The sequence below is a fragment of the Ranitomeya variabilis genome, chromosome 5, assembly GCF_051348905.1.
Source record: "Ranitomeya variabilis isolate aRanVar5 chromosome 5, aRanVar5.hap1, whole genome shotgun sequence".
Lineage (NCBI taxonomy): Eukaryota > Metazoa > Chordata > Amphibia > Anura > Dendrobatidae > Ranitomeya > Ranitomeya variabilis.
In genome coordinates, this window is record NC_135236.1 from 410,948,778 (window position 1) to 410,966,313 (window position 17,536).

Sequence of the window (17,536 nt, forward strand, 5' to 3'; positions counted from 1 at the left end):
CAGCTCCTAATTGTGATTTAAAAAAAAAAAAAAGAGTGAAAAAAAAAAAGAAAATAATAAAATGTTTGTTAAAAAAATGTCCGTAGTATCATTTCATAAAGGTAAATTTAAAACTGGTGTATGTACCAATGGTTATACTTGCAATACAGAGTTGGTTGAGGGCTTATTTTTTAATAAAGGTTATACTGTAAAAAAATTTTTTGGGGGGAGGTGATTTTTTGAAATGAAATGTGGCAAATATATTTTTGCATGGTGGGTTCACATTTCAAAATTTTTTTTTTAGGGACATGGAAATGAATGGTATAACGTGCCTCTTTTTTTGGGTTTTGGTGTTCACCTTTAATGAACATTTCTCACATCATTTTAGCAGGGTGTTTATCTTTAAACATTGCCTACTTCAGGGGGTGGTCTAACTATAAATACATTATACTTATTATAGATACACCAGGGACCACATCCAGTGAGCAGCCCACCAGAACCACAGCCACACATCTTTAAAAGTAAGTTTTGAAGACCCCAAATCTGCTGCTTCAATGTGTAGAGCAGATTGCAAGTGTCTTTTAACTTACAGAAACACCAGGACCACAGCCGCTGCCGCCTGTCTTCCCCACCAGGACCAGCCCACCAGGACCACAGCCACACATCTTTACAAGTAAGTTTTGAAGACCCCAAATCTGCTGCTTCAATGTGTAGAGCAGATTGCAAGTGTCTTAACTTACAGAGACACCAGGAACACAGCCGCTGCCGCCTGTCTTCCCCACCAGGACCAGCCCACCAGGACCAGCCCACCAGGACCACAGCCACACATCTTTACAAGTAAGTTTTGAAGACCCCAAATCTGCTCCTTCAATGTGTAGAGCAGATTGCAAGTGTCTTTTAACTTACAGAGACACCAGGACCACAGCCGCTGCCGCCTGTCTTCCCCACCAGTACCAGCCCACCAGGACCACAGCCACACATCTTTACAAGTAAGTTTTGAAGACCCCAAATCTGCTGCTTCAATGTGTAGAGCAGATTGCAAGTGTCTTTTAACTTACAGAGACACCAGGACCACAGCCGCCAGCCTTGCGACCGCAACAATGTCCTCTTCTAACAGCCCCCCTCCACAGCAACAGCGTGCATCGGTAAGTTAACACAAAAAATGGTTTTTGGGTTTTTTTTTTGGTTTTTTAATTTACATTTTTGTTGATCAGTACATAAATTATGTTTAAACAGGAAGCTGAATCAGATGAGGAGCTGTCAGAAGGGGGCGAGACGGGTGGAGAGATGCAAGTGGAGGAGGAACCAAGTGTAAGTAGTGGTGAAACAGTTGCTTCGCACATCACACTGCACCATACACAAAACAGATTTTCATACATAACTAAACACAGAAAATATATGCCTACATTACTGAGAATTTGTTTCCTTTATTTCAGGCTGCTGCTGCTGCTCCTGCTGCTGCTGCTGCTGCTGAAGGTTCTCCCAGACACTCCCAGAGTCGGCGGACTCGTCGCCGCGGTCGGCCATGAGTGAGTTGTTTTTTTTGGGGGGGAGGGGGATTCTATTGGTACTTTAGTGTTTCAGTGTACTAATTTGTTTGTTTTTCTTCTTTTTTTTGGCACAGGCTTCACAGCGTGCTCCCGCAGTAGATGACGATGACGACGACATCGACATAGATGGTCTCATCGAGGAGGTTCGCGAGCGGGAGCCGCTGTGGAACATGGCTGACCGCAGGCATGCCGATACCGGTGTCACCCGTCGGCTCTGGGACGAAGTGTGTCACAACCTCTTTCCAAGGTGGGAGAGCCTTCATCCTCAGCAGCTGAGCAAACTAGGTAAGTATTCACTTTCCAGTGATGTTTTGAGCTGACTAATGTATTGCATTTACCAATTTTTTTTTTTTTCTTTTCATTCTTGTCTTCACAGTTGGAAAGGTTAGGAAGCGGTGGCGGTCATTGAGGGATCGCTTTAAGAGGGAATTCAACGCGGAGATGCAGGCCCCGAGTGGCTCTGCAGGAAGGAAGAGGAGCAAATACAAACACGGCCCGGCCCTCTCCTTCCTGAGGCGAACAATGCTGAGCAGAGTGTAAGTATTCTACAGTCCACTAATAACCATGTTAACCTGTCTACTTAGTTTGCTTTCAGTCAGGGCTTTTTCATATCAATGTATTAATTTCTTTTGTTTTTTCTTTCACAGCACCTTCTCCAGCCACCGGGCGCCTGCATCTTCCTCTGCGCCCTCTGGAGCGATCCCTCCTGAGTCCGCCACTGAGGGCCACGTCGGTAGGCCCCACACCACTGTCCCCTCCTCTGACCCCTCTGTCCCCTCCTCTGACCCCTCTGTCCCCTCCACTTCATCCGCCCCAAGCAGTGGAGCATTATTGCAGGCTTCATTGCTCGCATCTGATGCTGAACAGTTAGCGTTCCCTTTACCCCACCCCTCTGATCCTGCCACCTCGAGACCACCATTAGGTTCGTGGCGTCAGCGACAGAGGGGTCAGGAAAGGAGCTATGCTCCTGAATTCTTACACCTGAATGCATCCTTCCAAGGCTCTTTCAAAATTTTGGGAGAGCAAGTGACTGCTGGTTTCAACATGGTGCAATCCCGCATCAGTGAAACAAGCCAGGAAACCAGCAGTCGCTTGGATAGGCTGCATTCAGCTGTAAGTCCCGATCCGGACAATATTTTTTTTCAATCCATGCTCAGGAGCATGGAGAAGCTTTCTTTTGAGCAACAGATGCGGGTAATGAATACCTGCCATAATGCTCTACTGCAGGCCGTTAATGACCCCCAATCTACCCACACACCTCCCCACACCTCCACTACAATTCCACCCCAGGCCCCATTTCCACCCCAGGCCCCACCAAGGGCCCTATTTCCACACCATGCACAACCCCAGGCCCCATTTCCACACAATACCCCCCCATTACCAAACCCAGCACCAATACTCACACCAGCCCCAATACCAAACCCAGCCCCAATCCCCACACCAGCCCCATTACCCAACCCAGCCCCAATACCCACACCAGCCCCATTACCCAACCCAGCCCCAATACCCAACCCAGTCCCAATACCCAACCTAGTCCCAATACCCAACCCAATCCCAATACCCAACCCAGTCCCAATACCCAACCCAGTCCCAATACCCAACCCAGTCCCAATACCCAACCCAGTCCCCACACCCATCCCGGCCCCCAAACCAAATTCCTTCCCCAATGTTTTCTTCCTTACCCAGCTTTTCTTCCCCAGTAAGTCTTCCCCCTACCCCAACACCACCCCCCTCTGGTCAGCCTCTTGGTTTTACCCCCCCTTCCACTGCACCCCAAACAAGTAGGGTTTCCCCACCTATCGACGTGGTCCAACCTTCCAGCCCCTCCTCCCCTCGTATCTCCACCCCCCACTTTGAAGAGTTGTAAATTAATTTTAATGTACATGTTAAAAAATGTGCAAAGTTTAAAAAAAAAAAAAATTGAAAATAAAATTTTTTTTTTTTTTCTCCAAAAAAAAAAGAGTTAAAATAAAATTCTGATTAAAATTCTACTCTGTGTGTGTGTGTGTGTGGATTTATTAAGGTAATATGGCAACTAAATAAAAAAGGTAAAATAAAAACAAACACCAGACGTGTGAAAGGTATAACATTGGTTTTACTAGCAAGAAAACCACGCTTTTGTTTGTTTTTTTTGTTTTTTTCTGAAGAAACACATTTTTTACATAAACAAACACATGGAAAACAGGTTACACAATCATGTCTTGCCATGGGATCCGCCCGACAGGTGAGACAAAATAATCGGCAAACTGGTCCCTCATCCTTGTAACTGAACCTGTAGAGCGAACCGAGCTGCTGCGGTAGTCCCACAAGGTGGTCTCCAACTCTTCATCATCCAAGGAAACGGGCTCCTTTGAAAGGACAAAGTTGTGGAGCACCACACAGGCTTTAACTACCTCATCTATAGTTGTGTTTTTCAGTTTGATAGCCGTCAGCAGAACTCGCCACTTCGCCGTCAATATGCCAAAGGAACACTCCACTACTCTTCGTGCTCTAGTAAGCCGGTAATTAAAGACCCGCTTGGTATGGTTTAAGTTCCGGCTACTGTACGGTTTCAGTAGGTGCGGCGACAGTTGAAAGGCTTCATCACCTACAAAAACATATTCCATGGCTGGGTCATTTGTTCCTGGCAGTGGTCTGGCTGGCGGGAAATCGTAGGTCTCTCCATAAAGGCAACGACCCATTGGAGAGTTTTTAAGAACTTGCGAATCGTTGGACCGTCCATATGCTCCGATGTCCACGGCAAGGAACCTGCAGTTGGCATCTGCAATAGCCATAAGGACGATGGAGAAATACTTCTTATAATTATAATACTCCGATCCTGTTCCTGCCGGTTTCGCAATCCTTATATGTTTCCCGTCAACTGCACCCACACAATTAGGAAAATTGCAAATTTGCTGAAACTCTTCAGCACTTCGCAACCAGATTTCCATGGATGGTTGGGGGATATACTCTGGTTGCAAAGTGGTCCAAACAGCCCGACATGTGTCCTTCACTATTCCAGAGATAGTTGAAATGCCCAGCCTGAACTGATAATGGAGCGAAGTCATAGATTCACCCGTAGCTAGGAAACTTTAAAAAAAAAAAAAAAATGTTAGAAAAAATTGCACAGACCAACAAGTTTTAATATGGCACGGTTATTTTTTTTTAAGGACGGGACACACAATAAAACTAGCATGAAACCGGTGTAAAAAAGCAGTGGAATGTCCGCAAAGAAAACCAAAATTACATGCTGCAGAAAATAGTGCGCAGTATGCCAGCGCAGTATTGTCTGCAGCATGTAATATAACATTAAAAATGACCAATGACAGAAAAAAAATGAGGCTTACCGCAGGGTCACCATCAGCCGCTCCGCCGGTGTGATGGCAAGCCTCATCCTTGTGTCCTGTCTTCGGATGACATCCTCCATTTTTGCAAGCAAAAAATCAAAATGTTCCATCCTCATCCGCACGTAGTTGTGGAATTTGTGTGGATTGTGCCGCAACTCCAGGTACAGAGTGGACTGGACACCCCGGGTCATCCGTAGTTTATTAATCGGATGAATCCACAGTCGTCTCCGTCTCCGTTGCTGCAGAAGCATCCTACGCCTTTCCGCTGCCGCCTCCTTCTCCCGCACTATGATATCCAGGCGATTCGTCTCAAAGATAACGTCGGTAACCAAACTAGAAATCCTCCCAAGAACACCTTCCATCGCTGCCACAAAACTAAAACCCTCAAAGATGGGCTGTAAAAACAGTACTATATAGTTTTCCCTATTTTCCAGTAGCCAATCAAATTTGGGAGCCTCCCATTTTAAAAACGGATCCGTCGGAAAAACGGATACAACGGATGGTAAAAACGGATGCAACGCATCCAGTATTTCGACGGAAACGTTTAGCGGATTTGCGACGTATCCGTCGAAATGCTGGATGCGTGACATACGTTTGTCACAGTTTTTCACTTTTTTGACGCATCCGTTTTTTCGGCAAAAAAGACGTTTTGAGACGTAATGCAGTTAACGCTAGTGTGAAAGTAGCCTAAGGGAACTTGGATTGAACTGGTTAACTCAATCATTCCATATGAACGCACGTTATATCAGAACAGAGGGTGCCCGGGCAAATTTGAAAAAATCTGGGGTAGGTGGAACTCTTCCCATCTTACTCTATAGATTTGTTGTGGAGTGGGGGTGTTGCGTGGAGGTCGGTTGTGAAGTGCGGCGGCGAGTTAGTTGTTAGCGTAGATACAGTTCTAACTCAAGTGTTTTGGGGTTTTTTTTAAAGTTTTTTCTATTTACATAATTTCATGTGTTACTATTGATCTAATAGCTTTAATAACCATAATATAACTCTGGCTATGGATGACAGCTGCATTTTATATCAAGCTTAATAATACGCACTTTGTATGTATTACATTTTATACTTGACATCCTTGGATGTAAAATGTTTGTAACACTACTATTTTGATGCCAATAAACAAATTTAAAAAAAAAAATATATATATATTGGGCCTCATTTATCAAGACAACCAATCAGAGCTCGGCTTTAAATTTCTTAAACTGCTCTGATAAAAGCTGCACTGTGATTGGTTGTGATGGGCAATATGACTTGATAAATCTATCCAACTCTGCAATAGTGTGTGGATAAAGAATAAAATAAGAACAGACTGACTACTTGGCTGAGGACCAAGGTAGTAACACTTATGACAATCAATATCACACATAATAGTGTTCCTCACCTGAACCTCTTGAGATGCAGTCTCAGAACTTGAGGTAGGCCACACACCATCAGTTGCTTCTGGGCTTCTGTAAGGACAACTGGTTTTGATGAAAATTTCCTGCGTTTTGCTGAAAATTACAAAAAAAATTGTTCAAGTTTTCTTCTTCATCTAAAAACCACTTAATTCCTGCAAAATGTGAACTGGGCTACCCCCCAAAAAATTATGTTTTTTTACCCCCCCCGTTCGTGGGTGTCACTAAAAGGCTGTAAGCCAGACACTGTGCACTAACTGTGTGACCAGCGCCCTATACAAGTCTTTTGTGTGTGCAATTTTCATACTAAACGATCACCCCCTCCATGAATTGGTAGGTTATGAGTAGTTGTCTCATCAGTATTTTGCACCTCTGTTGCCGCCATCTTTCTTATATGGATTTGCTGCATTAGTCCTGAGACCAGGTAAATACTGCTGCCTTTTTTTTGCTGTGTTAATAAAAAGCAGCTATAAAACCCTAATCGTCTACTGACATTTAGTGGTCAGAAGCTATAAAAATGGCATTAAGAGGTTTGTCTCAAACTTTCTTTTCAGTAGCGCACTGCTCCTCTGCCTCCTGGCTTCCTGTTTGCCAGGTTCAGAGCAGTGCTTACAAGCTCTATCGCAGTGTTTCTCAGCTCCAGTCCTCAAGACCTGCCAACATGTCATGTTTTCAGGATTTCCTTACTATTACACAGATGATGGAACTATTGCTTGAGCAGGAGATGAAATTATCACCTGTGCAATACTAAGGAAATCCTGAAAACTTGATCTGTTGGTGGGTCTTCTTGAGGACTGGAGTAGAGAAACACTGCTCTATCGGAAAGCGCTTGTAAACACTGCACATGTTCAGCCAGTAACCTAGGCAACAAGCTGTATACAATAAAAATCTAAAGGCATGGTGACAGCGTATGTCGTCACATACAAGGTTCCCCTTCCTCAGGGAACACCCTGAGGAAGGGGAAACGTGTATTCCCTGAAACGCGTCGGTTTGCTTTTTGGTCCTCTGGACACTCCGTATATTTGTGACATCACACGCGGTCTCCAAGCATTGTCGGTCATGTTCTTCCTGCCGGGTAACCAGGGACGCTACCAGCCGGAGCGCCCCGGGCTCTACACATGCCTACCCCTATTCACACTGCAACAGAGCTAAAATATGCCTTCTCGGACTGCGGCAACAGACCAGCACTCAAGGCTTCACGGCATTACACCGGAACGGTGCAACAGCAGGGTAGGTTACATGCCACACAGGCTATAGTGATTATCCTACCTGCTGCCTTTCTCTGCATTTTATCATCAACAATTGATCTACAACTCATGCAATTGTGAAGACCCAAACCACCAGTGCTTATTTTGGATTTGAGTACCGATTTGGATGCCATATTTTAATTTTACTCTAGTTTTTGGGACAGTGATTTACCATTCAGGATTGCATTTATTACTTTTTTCCATTAGGCATCCATTTCTACTAGATTTTTAAATTCTGTTTAATTACCAGCTATAGAGTACAGCTACTGAATTTTCACCCTGTTGGGGTGGGGTGGGGGGGTGACATTCATTTATATCAAGAATATATTGCTTGCCACTAAGAGGTTTAAAAAAAATCCCAAACTGCTAAAAACACAGAATACTACGTGTAACAGCAAGAATAAAATAAGGGGATAAATTAACCACTTCTGACTAGGCGACAGGTCTTCTGTGATGTTTTGATTAGCAAGGAGCTGACCCTGTCAGTCAAGTATACCACAGAACGGAGGTGCCGCAGCTCTTCTCCATGTACTGTGCCCCTCACGGTTTACCAAGGGTCAGACCCCTGTATCACTGGATGCAGAAACCCAAGTATAGTTTGTGGAGTCTTTTGCACCCCTACAATCTTTACTTTAAATTGAACAAACGTCAACAAGATGAAAGATGACAACACAGGTAGAGATTATTGTCCAATTTCGATTTTAGGGGCATTTACAGATTTATAAAACACATATGTAATGCAGAAAAAAAAATGAATAAAACAGAGCATGTATCATTTTTTCTGGGGTTAGATCAGAATATCCTTGTGAATACATACTGCATCTACTCACTGTTGCACTCGTCACAGGCGTAGATTTTTCCTTCTAGTGCCTCCGTCTCTGTGAACTTAGCCAGCATCTCGGTCAGAAGGCAAGGTCGCTGGGAGGCCGTCTCCTTGCCATTGCAGTGATACCTCTCAGGAAACTCCAGTGACAAGTCCCAGAAGGGCTCGATGGTATTAGACTTATTATCACAGGCAAGACAAGTGACCTGTTAAATAAATACACAGACCTTTGTTCAGTGAAGCATAGAGATGTGGAGTGTGGCATGTGACAAGGTACAAAAGGCAGTGGATTATGTGAGTGGATGCAACTGAAGAGAAGAACAAATATTTCAAACTTTCCCAAATCTAGAACACAGCCTAATGCCAGTGGGTTAATTGTGATCAGCGGCAAATTCTCCTTGAATTCCCAAGATATCATCATTATAGTAGGGGGAAGATGACAAGGGGCTGTCAAGCCATCTCAGGAGCGGTTTATTAGATCTATAATATAATAGCATTGGACAAGGTGTCCATAAAACAGACCTTGGGAAAAGAAAAATCTCAACATAAGTATAATAGTTTGGATTATTACTCAGTTTACCCCGGGTTATTGCTGGAAGCTGAGCTCAAACCATTGCAAAACAGCTGTGGTTAATCAGGCGGGAGCGTTACTAACAACCTCAAGCCAGAAATGGGCAAATTTTGCTGCATAGATTTCATTTTCAGGATTTAGAATAGTACAAGATGTGTCACATTTTTAAAGGAGGCACCCCCCCTTTATAAACTTCACGCAATGTAATCCAAGGTCTCTCGTATAGTTATTACACCACAGAAGGTAAAATCTCAGGAAACCAACGTTTTAGAGCAGGAGTCAGCAATTTGTTATCCCAAGGGGTTACATGAAAGACAGACTATTGTCTGGGGCCGAACCAATAAGATGGAATTAATTCAGCTCAATATGCACATTATCAGATTATTTTATATTAATTTTATCACTTAATATTGGGCAGTAGCAGTATATTAGTAGCTGCACTGCTACTACATGTTACTATAGGGCTCAGTGTAATGTATTCCCACCAGTAGCAGCCAATCAATCATATAATTTACTGCTTTCTATAAGATTTAGGGTATGTTTCCACGTTCAGGAAACGCTGCGTGTTTGACGCTGCGTAGAGCCGCAGCATCAAACACGCAGCGTCCAGATGTTACAGCATAGTGGAGGGGATTTTATGAAATCCCGTCTCCACTATGCATGGTAACACGCATCCGGCGGCCCTGCGATTCCGGACATGTGGTGCTTTTTAGATCGCAGAATGTCCATTTACCTTGCAGCGCCGCCGCAAGGTAAAACACAGGGCCCTATGTGTGGGGTGCGATGATGCCGGATGTGTGCAATGAACACATCCGGCATCATCGAGTCTACAGAAGGGGCGGAGCAGGTTTGCCGCTCCGTCCAAACTGCCGGCCATCCTGAACGTGGACACGTACCCTTATACTTCTCCTGTTATTCAGCCATTGAAGTTAGATTAAAAGCTCCACACGCTGTATGACGGCCCCCCACAGCCACCCCACGTGGTATGACAGCCACCTCTACATAGTGTGATGGTCCCCATAGCCTCTTCAACATAGTATGATGGTCCCCCACATGGTATGATGGTCCTCAATGCTCCCACAACAGGGATGGACAGGAACAGAGATTTACCAACCTTCTGTTCTGTCTGCTGCTGTAATTAATTTAGAAGGAACAGGGCACCCAATTTCACACTGATGTGACCCAAGAAGCGATGTTCATGACGGTGTGGTATATTCACTAATTACAGCCATTTAATTTGAGTGAAGTCACTATGGAACCAATAGGGAATCAGTGGCAGCGATCCTCACTGTGTGAATTGCATAGTATAACTGTCAATGAATTATATATACTATTGCGCTTACATATAAGGCCTCATTCAAACATCATGATTTTACACACAAAAAACGGTCCAAGTATTTTGGACCAGAGTCTCATCTATGTATAGCCAGTGCTTTAGCTTTTGCCATTATTGTTTCATCAGTGATTTTCAGGCATAGAAAATTACTAAAAAGTTTCTACGGTCCATTACACTGTTAATCACAGACGGCACACAAACTTTCGTGGACCTATAGACTTGTATAGGCAATTTTGATCCTTAACTTTAATCAAAAATGTTAAAGATTATTTTGCAAACAGTTCCATAGATTTTAATGAGTACATGCTCTGTGAAAATCACAGACAGAAAACGCATGCGACTTTGGACGTCTGAATAAAGCCTAAATCTGCACCATATGACTCACCAAATGCCTACCTGAACGCACCCCCATACACAAGTTATCCTGCCAACTTTTGTTGATGCCCTGGTTTAGACATTCAAATTATGTAATTGACAGGAGGCACATTCAATAGAACATGATTTAAGAAAGCTCCTCATACATCATGGTCTATCCAGAGAAGACTGTGACCAGAATACTTTCTGCATTGCATCTAAACACTGAGTATTCATCCAGCAACATTTCCAGAGGAACATCTGAGCTTAAGACCAGCAGACCACAACATTCCCACTGAGCTTCAGACCAGCAGACCACAACATTCCCACGCCAAACCCTTAGCTGGCCAGCTGCTGCTCTCCAAGTAGAGTAAGAGAAGACAGGAAAAGGACACCTCCGATGATAGGACACAGAATGGCACATGGCAGAGGGTAACACTGAATATTCCAGCACACTAACAGGTACGACCTAAGAATACTTATTCCCTGTTCATAGGATAGTAAAATATTCCACCTCTTCATTTCAAACTGTGCATTAGAAAGCACAGCTTCTCCATGCTTTCCTCCGCTGTGACTAACATCTGTGCATGCAAAACATAGAAACCAAAAGGGCATACCCAAAATGACAGCAACCTAGGAGACTGTTCTCCATAGCCTGGAATACCGTCAGGGTACAACTTCCTAATACATACCGTCTACATGCTGGCAGTAATAGGCGAGAGAGGCCTAAGGAGGCTGGTTAATAGGTTTCCTGGACATCTTCCACAGAAAGAGAAAGAATTAGGATGGAGCAGAAATTAGGAACTTAAACATTATTTTTTTTCTAGCTTGTACGGCACAATTTCAGGATGAAACTCTTAGGCCGGTTTCACATATGCGGTTGTCCGCAGCGTTTCTGACGCATACATCCGCATGCGTCTTGATTTCATATCTTTAACATTGTGGACACATACATGCGTTTGCATGCATTCGTTTACGCATGCGTCTTTTTGCGGTGTGCAGCGGGGCATGGCTAACGCACCATGTTGCAATTTTTGAGGCGACAAGTTTCCGCCCCTATATGAATGCGGACGCAGTGCGTAAAAAAAATTCATTACAGTCTATGAGAACGCATTGGTACGCAAGGACATGAGTCCGATTGCGTTAGCATACGCATGCGTTTTAATGGGTAAACATGTACCCTTAGGCTATGTGCACACTTTGCGGATTCTGCTGTGGATTTTTCCGCAGCGGATTTGATGAAATCCGCAGTGCAAAAAGTACTGCGGATTTATCGCGTTTTTTTGTGCGGTTTCCACTGCGGTTTTAGACATCTGCGGGTTTTTAACATGGAGCAGGTGCCAAACCGCTGCGGATTCTGCACAAAGAATTGACATGCTGCGGAATGATAACTGCTGCGTTTCCGGGCGTTTTTTTCCGCAGCATGTGCACAGCGTTTTTTGTTTTCCATAGGTTAACATTGTACTGTACACCACATGGAAAACTGCTTCGGATCCGCAGCGTCCAAAAACGCTGAGGACCCGCAGCAAAAACCGCAAAGTGTGCACATAGCCTAAGGCTGCTTTCACACTAGCGTCGGTATGGGGCCGTCGCGCTGCGTCGTCCCGACGCATACTGTGAAGAAAATGCCCGACGTTGGCAGAAGAAGCTGTCTTAAGACGCTTCCGCTGCTTCATTGTAAGGTCTGGGAGGAGGGGGCGGAGTTTCGGCCGCACATGCGTGGTCGAAAATGGAGGTCCCGACGCAAAAAAAAGTTACATGTAACTTTTTTTGTGGCGGCGGTGCGCCAAAACACGACGCAACCGTCGCACGACGGTTTCCACGTGTGGCACTGCGTCGCAATGCGTCGGTAATGTTCGTCTATAGGGAAAAAACACATCCTGCAGACAACTTTGCAGGATGCGTTTTTTCTCCTAAACGACGCATTGCGACGTCCGCCGAAAAACGCTAGTGTGAAAGTAGCCGACTCGGTACTTACAGCAGCCACAAGTGGTATTTCCACCTGTGCCACCAATTACACACTTTACCTCAATACAGAGTTCTGCTGCTGCATACTACTGTACGGCCACCACCATGCCCAGTCCTGCCACACACCACTACACTGCCACCACCATGCCGGGTGCTGCTGAAAGTCACTCCACCACCATGCAGAGTCCTGCTCCTGCATGGCCGTCCACCGCCACCACCATGGCGGTTCAGCAAACTGCACATCCATCCCGATCCACCACCACGCCGGTTCTGGATCCCACCACTCCCACCCTCCCAAGGAGACAAAGAAGCCACCAGCCTACTCATGGCAAACAGAATAAGTAGAAACGGGCAACAAGCACTGTCGTACTACCGCCACCCTCACCTCCCAATGTGTCTGTGTTGTCCAGTTTGTATCTCCCTTCCAATGTGTCTCTCCCGTCACATGCTTCCACTCCTAATGTGTCTACTTCCATCCTTGACCTCCCAGACCCCAAAAATGTAGTAGGCCCTTCCCCTGGAATCCTTCATCATCCACACCTAGCCAATCCTCCCAGCTCCACCACACCCCCCAGGTCCATAACATTTCACCCTCATTGTCTCGTAAAAAAATATTTTTTGTTTTTGTTTGCGTTCAATACATTTGTTTTGTTTTTCCCCTATCACTGCTTGTTCATTGTCTCTTTCGTCGGCGTCGACACACACTGTTTTTGCCACCGCATAGCTCCATGACACACAATCTGCTGCCCCTCTTTATGTGCTTTACACTGCAGCTTTGTTTCTTGTGTCTGTCATGGAGCTATGAGGTGGCAAAAACACAAAGAGGACTGAAAATCCTCCAAAAAAATATATTAATACAGCACAAAGGGTCAGCAATGCTCACCTGCCCAGGTGTCAACACTAGTGCACTCAGGATGCTGGGTTTTCTGCATCCTGAGTGCACTAGTTCTGACACATGGGCAGGTGAGTAAAGTCATGAGGTGGATTAGCTCCATCATCTCTTCAGTCTGCATTAATCTATTGGACTATAGAAATGCAGACTGAAGAGACGATGGAGCTAATCCAAGGTCACCTACCAGATCACTGACCTCAGAGAGAAGAGGTGTAGTGTAAGTGCATTAAACAGGGAGTGGATTTTATAAAGACTAGTTGTGAACCGGTGATCACCTTATAAAACTAAAAAAAGTATTGTAATGTAGAGGGCACTTTGAACAGGTGTTTCACTAGAGGGGTTTTATTTTCAGACTTGAGTGACGGCTGTGTGGCGTCTGCAGCAGGGGGGGAAAGGCCTGCCTCCAGGACTGAAGAAAGGTATTTGAGACAAATTACAAAACGGATTATTTCTGCAGTTACAGCACCAATAACTAAAAGAGCCACCTTGTCGGAATGCAGCATTACTGCTGCACAAGGTGGCTCTTTTAGTTTAAAACGCCTGGGGGGGGGGGGGGGGTTGACAGGTTTCCTTTAAATATTACGAACCTTAGTGTCACCAGCAGACGTTCCTCAGCAGGAATCGCTCTACGGATCTGGGTGTCCTGCCTGCTGATGGCTCCTTGTACACGAAGCAGCAAATTCATGAAGCTGTCTTGAGACATCCTCGTGTACTCAAAATATTTCTCCAGGTTTTCACAGAGCTCACTGTATAAGAAGTAGTAGGCTCCACGGCTCTGTCGGAGTTAAACAATTGGGTGCTGCCAAAAGCACCGACGCAGTCTTCTCTGTCTTTCTCTTTTCCGTTCTTGCTCACAAGCAAATGCAAAAAAACAAGTTGACATCCAAATCCAGATTCCGATAGAAACTCTCCATGCGAAGATCCATCTTGACACAGGATACAGGAACAAAGTCTGAGGATTTCATCTACAAGGGTCTATATACAGAAATCCCATGAGACACGCCCATTTGGCGTGGCTTGTGTCAAGGAAATTCTCCTGGAAAATCTTTTTCATATTGAACGCATGAGGTTGCCGCTCATAGCAAGCCTGTAATTCAGCTACATAGGAGCGATCTAATGATCGCTGCTATGTAGCTGAGCCGATCCAGTTGTGCCAGCTTCTGGCCTCCCAAGTGTATTGAAGCATAGCAAGAGTTTAAAAAAATATATATATAAAAAAAAGTTTAAATCACCCCCCTTTCGCCCCATTCAAAATAAAAAAATTAAAAAAAAAATATCAAACCTACACATATTTGGTATTGCCGAGTTCAGAATCTATCAATAAAAAAAAAGGGATTAACCTGATCACTAAACGGTGTAGCGAGAAAAAAAATTCGAAGTGCCCGAATTACTTTTTTTGGTCGCCGCAACATTGCATTAAAATGCAATAACGGGCGATCAAAAGAACATTATCTGCACCAAAATGGTATTAAAAACATCAGCTCGGCACAAAAAATAAGCCCTCACCTGACTCCAGATCACGGAAAATGGAGACGCTATGGGTATCGAAACATTTTTTATTTATTTTTTTAGCAAAGTTTGGAATTTTTTTTTCCACCACTTAGATAAAAAAAGAACCTAGACATGTTTGGTGTCTATGAACTCGTAATGACCTAGAGAATCAAAATTGCAGGTCAGTTTTAGCATTTAGTGAACCTAGCAAAAAAGCCAATCAAAAAACAAGTGTGGGATTGCACTTTTTTTTTTGCAATTTCATCGCACTTGGAATTTTTTTTCCGTTTTCTAGTACACGACATGGTAAAAACAATGATGTTGCTCAAAAGTAAAACTTGTTCTGCAAAAATAAGCCCTCACATGGCCATATTGACGGAAAAAAAGTTATGGCTCTGGGAAGGAGGAGAGCGAAAAATGAACACGGAAAAACTGAAAATCCCAAGGTCATGAAGGGGTTAAGGTATGTTCTCACAGAATTGTGTGTGGGAAATCAGCTGTGTATTAGGCCCCTTTCACACTGCGTTCTTGCCCACGTTCAGTGGCCCTGTCGGGGCTTGTGTCCGAAACCCCCACAAAATGAAAGTCGGATGTATGCGCTGACAGGGCTATTGACTAAAATGGTGCCGACCGAGAGAAGGGGCGCTCTGACATGCAACATTTTCAGGCGTATATGCCTACTGGAGTCGGACACCCAGTAGCAGTCTACTACGTCTGACTGTCCACCGCCAGTAGGTACACACCCGAAAATGATGCACGTCACAGCGCACAATTATTCCGCTGGTACCATTACAGTCTATCGCCCCCATTGGCGCATATGTCCAAATTTTGCGAGGGTTTGGACACAAGCCCCAACGGGAACACTGAATGTGAGGAAGAACACAATGTGAAAGCATCCTTAGAGTAAAAATATTGTGGATGAGATTTTACCACAATCTGCAGCGAAAATTGACCTGCTGTCCAGATTTTCAATATACAGCATACAAAATCATGTTGCAGATTTTCACTGCAGATTTAATCCAAAATATGAAATCTGTGGGAAATCTGCAGAATTTTTATAGGTCCTGTATCGCTGCTTGTATACTTGGAAGTTGCACAAAGCTACAATATACTGTGTGTATGAAGTCCAAGGTTTCTCCCTCCAGCTTCAATCTAAAGGCACAGACAGAAAATGAACAATTTGTTATGTCACCTTCCTTTTTTGTCTTGTAGTATTAGTTGCCGGTTTTGGCACCAAAGTCGTCAAAATGGAGCAAACGATTCATGAATTTGGGACCAAAAAAAAAAAAAAATCAAGACAGGAAGAAAACTTTTTTTTTTTTTTTTTTAAACGAGCTTGATCCAACCCGCCCATATAACTAGGCTTTCAGCCTGGTAGAGGCATGTTAGTTTTAGGGTCCCAACAAAAGGGTACGCCTTGTCGCTGGCTGTTGGGCTCTCATGTATTCACCAGTTTACGCGCCAAGTACCTTCATTTAACTTATTTTCTCCAGCAGTAATGCAGTTCCAATTTCATATATTCAATGTTTACATACTATAGTGCAGCGCCCCAGGGTCCTGGTCATTGCAGTAATGTCATTCTTCCACCGGGGGAGTGATGTTACGTCTGAAGGCAATAAAGGAGATTTCTTTACCAGGTATCACAAACCATGCAACACAATTCACACTCCAGTCCACCAGGGGGAGCTATGCTCCTATCTATTAGGGCACTCTTCACAATTAGGTAAAACTGGTGGTCTGGATAGGAAGTTAGGCAGAAGCTGACTGGTCTTCACCGAGGCAGTACCTCTCAGGCAGACAGAGGGGAAGGAGGAACACCTAATAGCTGCTGACAGGGTGGTCCCTGACAGGGGTGGGATCCTGTCAGAGACCTAGAGAGAAGGCCACGGAGCTGCGCCTGCCCGACGTGTGGCAGCATCCTAAGAAAGACACGAACAGCGAATTGTATTGTAGAGGGTGAGAAACGAAGTCATAGCAAAAGGAGAGGAAACCAGATGGAGTTCTGCCCTGCAAAAGGCTGCCTCCTTTCTGAGGCGCAGGATCCGGTAGCCGAAACACCGAGGGAGCAACAGTCTCCATGCTTTGCTCCAGAGACCGGCAGGACAGCTAATTCCAAGTTACTGATCCGCCCTATACCCAGGAGGCACGGTGGCAACTTGTGGGGGCCGGGGCGTGCTAGAGTCCCTGTAAAAAGCCTCAGGCCATCAGTCATACGGGTTTGTTCCTATCCATCTGGGAGACAGAGAGAGAGACATAACATCTAGAACACCAACATCAGTTGTGAGGACCTAACCGAGACGCTCAGCAGGAAGGTACTACAACACCCAGGCGCTAGAGGAAGGCTACTGATTTCCACCTGGATAAGGGGACTCTGGAATTGCCTTCGGACCGGCTGGACTCTGCCTGCCCTATGATCTGGTGACCTGGACTGTGGATGCTGAAGCCTTCAGTAAAAAGGTAAAGAGACTGCAACCTTGTGTCCTCGTTCTTCACTGCGCCTCTCACCATCCACACACTGGGAAGTCCTGGGGACATACTTCACCTGTGGGAAGGTATACCATCTAGCTGCCATAACATCACCCCAGCAGACCCCTTAAAGCAG

The 17,536-nt window shown here is 44.8% G+C and overlaps 1 protein-coding gene across 2 annotated transcripts in view; it reads right to left on the reverse strand.

Moving 5' to 3' along the window:
• Positions 1–17,536, reverse strand: part of USP44 (ubiquitin specific peptidase 44) — a 53,205-nt gene that overhangs the window by 15,442 nt on the left and 20,227 nt on the right. For both annotated transcript variants that reach the window (XM_077265157.1, XM_077265158.1), the window contains exons 3-4: positions 8,330–8,528; positions 6,240–6,348 (exon numbers count right to left, since the gene is read on the reverse strand). In XM_077265157.1, the coding sequence (XP_077121272.1) occupies positions 6,240–6,348; positions 8,330–8,528 (308 nt within the window). The remainder of the gene's footprint in view (positions 1–6,239; positions 6,349–8,329; positions 8,529–17,536) is intronic.